The following is a 7,413-nucleotide window of genomic DNA, read 5'->3' on the forward strand; positions in this document are numbered from 1 at the left end:
AAAGTTCATAGGGTGGTCAAGGTACAAAACTATCTTGCCACCAATTCACCAGAGTCCGCAATCCAAAAATTTTAAATAACTTTACTGCAGATGACTTCAAGACATTCTGACTGAGTTTTATAATAAAGGTACATTTCTTATAGACACCAGCCAGGTTAATGTAAATCATCAAAATTTTGCCACATACAAAATGTTTCCTTCGACTGCCACATCAAGCCACTTTTTAAAAATGGCATTTATCAAGTTCTTTTAGTGCGTGTGATGCAAAATGTAGACTCTTGTTTTTTTAAACACTGTACTAAACTTTGTACACCCAGCAGAATTATGAGTCATGTTCTACTTAAGGTACTAGTAAGTATTTTTAAGGAATGAGAGGATGTACTAAACTATACACTTCCTGTAACAGTTATATCAACTGTATAAAAATTCAAACTTTTAAAGATCACAACTTCATGACATAATGTACAATCATGTGTTTTATCTGTCACTACGTGCAGTGCAGCAGTCCTAGAACCATTTAGATCTAAGGCAGTGGAACCAGGAGCTCAACTTGAAGAAAGGATACCAAAGAGGCAAGTTTGGCTAAAAAAAAGTTGTTTTTTTTTAATTCACTGGGCTCAGTGCAGCAATCGCAGCAAAAAAACTGAGTTGTGTCAATTTGACTTTCCTTTGCATGAGTTAGCTCTGTATGAATAATGAGCATTCAATCAATGTCTTATAAGTGGTCCATGAAGAAAACAGAAAGTTGAGTTATCCCAGATGTACAATATACAATAAAAAAAATAAGGTCTTTTCATCGATGATGATACTGCTAATTGTCTCATTTTTCTGGACAACTTTCAGCCTCTTTCATTGTCCTCTATTTATAGTATTAATTTTATTAATCTTTTAAGACAAACAACATGGCAAGAAAGCTACATAAACAACACATGTGGATCTTCCTCATCATCATCCTGAAGGAGCTCCACATGCCAGAAGCAAGCTGTAGCACTAGCAGCTGTTCATCTACCACATCCTGCACCTGTGATGACATGCAGCTCACCAATGTCCCCAAGAACTTATATTCATCCATCACTAACTTGTACTTGAGACAAAATCTAATTAGCACTTTACGTCAGTCAGACTTTTCAAGGTACAGGAGCTTAAGGATCTTATCTTTACAAAATAACCGTATCTCAACAATAGATCATCAGGCATTTCAACATCAGTCTAGCCTGATTGACTTAGCCCTTGACCACAATGAGTTGACCAGCCTAACAGCTGACATGTTTGTAGGACTTAGCAACTTGGAGCACCTTGACCTAAACAGTAATGATATCAGTAGTATTGAGGAAGAAACTTTCACTCCGGCTCAACAACTGAAACACTTGTACTTATATGGAAATAACCTGGAATCCATCCCACAACTTGTCCTTAATCGCCTGGATCATCTCCAGAACTTGTATGTCAATGATAGTCACATGAAGGTTATTGTCTCTAACACTTTTGCTAATCAACAGCAGCTTGTAGAGCTGCATCTTTACAACAATGAGATCAGCTCTATCCCTCAAAGTGCTTTTGTCAACTTGCCCAAGCTCCAAGAATTGTTCCTGTACTCAAACCAAATACGTAATATTGAGACTCTTGCATTCTCAAACTTGCCACAACTCCAGGTCCTACGGCTGGATGGCAACAAGCTTGAAACAATTGACCGTGGTTCGTTTAAAGGCCTCGGTAACTTACAAGAGCTGCAACTACAGAACAATCTCTTCGTCAGCATCCAAACTGTACAATATCAGTTTCCAGTCCTCACCCATCTGTACCTGAACAACAACAGTATCACAGGTATTCCTGACGATGCATTCTCAAGGCAACCTAAACTGGTCACTCTACATCTCCACTCAAACAGAATTTCAACTCTTTCCACAACAGCTTTCAAAGAACTGACCCAACTGAACACACTCTATCTCTACAACAACCACCTTACCAAGCTTCCTGAACATCTATTCACTGGACTGTCTGACCTTCGTGACCTTAGGCTAGATAACAATCTCATCTCAGACATTTTCCTCAACAGTTTCACAGGCATGTCAAATCTCTCCTTCTTTTCCTTGTCAGAGAACAAAATCACATCTTTTCCTATTGGAGCTCTGTCAAAGATTCCATCAATCTCTGCTCTTGACCTTCAAAACAACCAAATGCAAGTCCTTCCCCTGTCAGCTTATGACAAGCTGGCATCTATCTCAACTGTGAACATTGAAAACAACCCCTGGCACTGTGACTGTAGGATGGTTCCCTTCAGGCAAGTGATGACTGGGTCACGTTCATTTGAAAACCAGATCACATGTCAGGAGCCTAGCAGTTTTATTGGAAAAAAGCTTAAAAATATCAGTCCTGAAGATCTGATCTGTGAAGACCCAACAATTGTGAGATTTGAGAGAAGTGATGATGTCCAATTGGTACATGTACAGGTGGAGACACTCCATTTGGTGTGTGAAGTTTCAGGAATCCCCACACCAGATATCATTGTCTATCTCCCGTCAGGGCAGAATGTCACTTTTGAATCAGGTGGGAGGGTGACTATGGGGGTTGATGGTACCATCACTATAAGAGATGTTACCACAGCAGATGCTGGTCTGTACATCTGTATTGCGAAAAGTAGTGCTGGTTCCACATATGCACTTCTGTCAGTTGGCCCTTCATCCCTACCTCCTATCCAACAATCCCAGTCTGTATCTAATTCTGAAATAGCTGGTTGGAGCCTTTTTGGTCTACTACTATTAGCTGTTATCTTATTTTGCATCAGATTTTTCTGGTGCAAGGAGGTACCTACATGTACATGTACATGTAGGTGTCCTCCAGCTTCCCCTGACAATACTACATGTACTAACACTAGATCTGAAGTCAGGGATGACACACCTTTGAAAGAAACAACTCCGAAGGAAATTTGTGAACAACTTCAATCCAACAATGACCCCACAATTCAATCCCTTACCAGTCAAGACCAGATAGCAGACAGCAGTGATCATTCCGCATGGCCCAGCTCTGAGTTTTCTGGACCGAGGGAAAGCTACACGTCATATGACAATCAGTAAGTTTGTAAAGTCTGACGTGCAACATGAACCTCGTCATACAATTGTATCACTTCCTTTACCAGTTTAGGTTGCTTTGACACAATTCAATTTCAACTGGACTCATTCTTACAAACATGCACAAACAGCATCATCGATAACATGAAAGCAGCCGAGTATCATTGTATCACCCCAGATGCTGACAAATTAAACAATCATCATTAACAAAACACATTTGGGACCATAAAACTTATTATAAGAACAATAGCCCCGACAGAGACTAGCTAGCAATGAAAATTAAAAAATCAGGCCCTGAAAATGGTCATGACTCCAGCTTTGTTGCCATTATGTGGTGAACCATCCTGAAGTATATCTGAAAGGACTGAATTGACACAAACTTTAAGGTTAAATTGCCTCTTTCTAAAAGAACTGTAATTTATCTGAGACTCTGGAGAGTGTGGAGGTTCAATCAACTGAGAGTAGGGAGAGAGGAGTTGAATGTGTTTCATCAACTTTATTCCGTGGTTTCATGAAGAGAGAAACAAGGGTTGACGTTTTATGTCTATCTATTTTTTTTACGGTAATCAAGAGTAAAAAAATAACACACAGCTGGCAGACTGTGACAGTCTGAGCCTAAAAATCAATGGAACTCAAAAGTTAGCTTTAACAAACTTTTGACACTTTGGCTACGACGTTGGGTAATACAATACCTAGTACATGTCATGAAATTTTGTACAATGTAATACAGTACAAGTCATTTAGTTGCACACCCCATTTGCCAGTGTTTTTCATGCAATTATTCGGGCGGTGCAATAATGCAAAGTTATAATTCAGCTGGACCGCAACGGTTTGGGACTTTGGGATTCAGTGCAATCAACAGAAATGTGCAGTAATCTGTTGTGCAATTAACTGGCTTTTACTGTATAAAATATGTGTTTCAACTCTATCAAATATGATGCAATTAACAATGTGGCATTTCAGCCATGGAGGCCATGTGAAACAGGGTCCCCAGTCTTTATACTCATGGTAATCCAATAGTTATACTCTAAATCACTTGTTTCATTGCTATTGTGCACATGCAATGTTGTTAAGTACTGCATTAGGATGAAGTCAGAAAAAATAAGCCATCTTTTAAAACTAATTTAAAGATAGAACAAACTTTAAGCAAGATGGAATTATACTAAGTAGTTTTGCAATGTTTGGCCAAATGTAATTTTTGATGGATTAACAATTTCATAATAACTTCAAGATATGTAACTGATTAGAAGAGAATACTTGTTATATTGAATATGTTTGTTAGCTGATTTAATCAGTCTGATAGCATAATATAATTATAGAATATTGGACAATAACTTATGACTATGAGTAATGATCATGGTATACCTCCTCTGTATAATTACAAAGACATGGCGACTGAAGTTGCTTGGTTGAAAGTAAACAATACACTTTAAGAAATCTAAACATCTTTTTTTTTATAGATTTTTTTATAGATTATTGTAATCAGGTTCAACTTGAAAGAGGTAAATTCTATTTGTACTTCAAGCAATGGGCCTTAAAATGCAATTATTGCACAATTATGTTGTCTTGAATTACAAAATTGTGAATAACGGACGTTGTTTGGAAAGAGAACTACGTCTTACTGTACTTTTTCTATAATTTGCGCTAATCTTCAAATATTTAGTAGACTTACTAAGAATTATACTATATAGTAGTACACACTCTCCAACAATTTTCTGAACACTGATAGTTACTGTAACATTACGAACATGTGCAGGGTTTTGCAAGTATGGAACATACAGTACGAGGGGAGATCAATAAGTTCTAGGCCTCACTCAGAAATGATAAGCACAACTCAAATTTTGCGGCCAGATCTTTGTAGTATGACGTTTTTAAATATATATATCAATATCCTCCAAATTTCAAATCATTGCAATCATATAATTTCCAGGCAACGTCTTCTTGAAAGTCAGTAGGTAATTATAAGTTCAACTTGCGAGAAAAACAAGGCGTGAACTGTGATCAGACGTGTGGGTTGAATTCCCGGGATGCTGTAAATTCTTCGAAGACTGATTGTAAAAATGTTTGATTATCATAATGATTCCCTTCGTATTTTCAAGTAGAAAGGAGTGGGTGTCTGACTTTCAGCAGAGCAAGTTGACCCGCACACCAAAGGTGGCTCAATTGTCCATGTTTTTTTCCTTGTCTTGTACCTACGTAATATAATACTGTTACTGATGGGTGTCGCCTGCAAAGTAATGATCCCAATAATTTGAATTTTGGTACAAATTCATAATTAAATTTATGCTTATTCTACTCCTCGAAATTTGAGTTGTGCTTATTATTTCTGGGTGAGGCCGAGAACTTATTGATCATTCCTCATATGCCTGGTAGAAGGTATCATTTAATGAATGGACAGACTCTAGCGAATTGTAAGAAATTTGATATTTTGTGTATAGACTCATAGTTCTGCCAGTGGGTAGACAACTTAATTGGCTGTAATGATCACAATCTGATCATCTAATCAAATAATTATACCAATTTTTGTCAAGTAAACATATCCTTTCTAAGCTCTTAGCTCGACCAAGCAAACACTGGCAAGCCATTGTTCCTGTCCTGCTTGACAACATTTTATTATCATCACACATGTACAAACAGCGTAAAGCTGACAGTATATAATAAAAGATTGAATTCTGAAATTGAGAGTGATGTGGCAGTACAATGTGTAATTTGACATTTACATGTAGGCTAGTGAAGTAATTAGTTATTTTTTTTCTCCTCTGTACTGAAGAGCATTGCGTTACTTAGATTTAGATTTATTCTGTTACTTATATATGATAGTATGGCATTGTTCTTGTTTCCTGTGAGGATAGCTGTATCTAGCGCAATGCAGCTCAGCATTATTGTCACAGGAAATGTGCTTAATGCACTGATTGCGGCGGCTTGACTAAAAAATCATTCCGAAAAAAATGACATTGCTAACATCAAAAAACTCTTTATATATACTAGTTACTGGGAATTATCTTTGACATCTCTCAATTAAGTTTCATTTTCATAGACGGTCTATATCATATCAAGAGTGTTATAAATTTTTGGAGACTTCACGGCCACACTCCAGTGGGAAAACAGCGACAGTGATGTTTATGTTGTTTTTCTATGGTCGGCATATCTACTCAACAAACATTTGAAGACCCATACATGTAATTTGTTTTGTTTTGTGAAGGTTTATTTCTTAATGTGTATGATATTGATAATTGAGTGACACTGACAATCTGCAGGGTAGCTATATATCGTGAGAACAGAACAGCTGCATATTAAGAAATTAATCTTCGAGATTGACTCAGTCAACACAAAACAATAATTTGTATACATTGTGTTTATCATTGTATAAATTGTACAAAGTTCGTCCGGTGGTCAAGGTACATTTTGTACAGTGCACTAAAGAGTACCGTACGTAGCCAAAAAGTAAATGACAGCATGAACATACTTTTTAACGGTTGGAAATTCCCTTTTATCCATTCCAACTGATGTCAGGTGTCAAACTGAGGAGAACTTGTTTGTAATATTATATTACGATAGCTTGATTTATGTGTTTCTGCCATTCCATCAATTTAAATGGTTTAGAACAGACTACACAAAAATTAAAGTAAACTAGAGTTCCACGAACACATCCCTTCGCCAAATAATCATGCCTTTATTCAAGACTTAATAATAAGGTCTTAGTCATGTGTTACTAAAGAGTACCTACATGTACCCCAATAGCAAACGACTGCATGAACGTTCCCCACAAACCCACAAACGCTACCAAACATAACTTTCTTGGCGAAGATGACAATGATTATGTACACTGTTGTGATACTTTCCAGCGCAACTTTCATAGTGCTTTGTCAAAATCATGTAGTGACTAATCTACCAGACTCTGGCCTGGCCAAATAGTAAATGATGATAGGCCTGGCTTTGACCAAGTGTCTATTGACATTGAGGTCGTCATTTGCATAATTAACATGTATTGACATTTCTCTCTTTCTCAGTTACATATGTGACAAGTTTAAAAGTCCTATCATGGAATGCAGTGGATTTATAAACTTTCCTAATTAATTATGCAAATTAGCTGTTGATTTGCATAATAAGTATTACATTATGTAAGTCATCACTTAGGCTATCTACATACCAAAAATCATGACGATCCGTCAACACGTTCTCGAGTTATTCTCGTTCAAAGTTTGAAAGGAAATCTGTGCCTGCAGTTCCAGAAAAGCCACTAGGAGGTCCAAACTCACAGCACTTACTCTCTGTCCTAATGGCTATCTATCACTAAAAAATTAATCTCCAAGCAGATCTTGCGGTGGTTTAAGACAGTAACATA

At 37.1% G+C, this 7,413-nt stretch overlaps 1 protein-coding gene across 1 annotated transcript; it reads left to right on the top strand.

The window, feature by feature from the left end:
- The first annotated feature begins 1,460 nt into the window (after window positions 1–1,460).
- On the top strand, window positions 1,461–4,268 carry LOC118424261 (leucine-rich repeat-containing protein 15-like). Its single transcript, XM_035832805.1, has one exon. The coding sequence runs from the start codon at window positions 1,461–1,463 to the stop codon at window positions 3,072–3,074; it is 1,614 nt and encodes a 537-aa protein (XP_035688698.1). The 3' UTR covers window positions 3,075–4,268.
- Window positions 4,269–7,413: the final 3,145 nt, after the last annotated feature.

Source organism: Branchiostoma floridae, chromosome 10 (assembly GCF_000003815.2).
Source record: "Branchiostoma floridae strain S238N-H82 chromosome 10, Bfl_VNyyK, whole genome shotgun sequence".
Lineage (NCBI taxonomy): Eukaryota > Metazoa > Chordata > Leptocardii > Amphioxiformes > Branchiostomatidae > Branchiostoma > Branchiostoma floridae.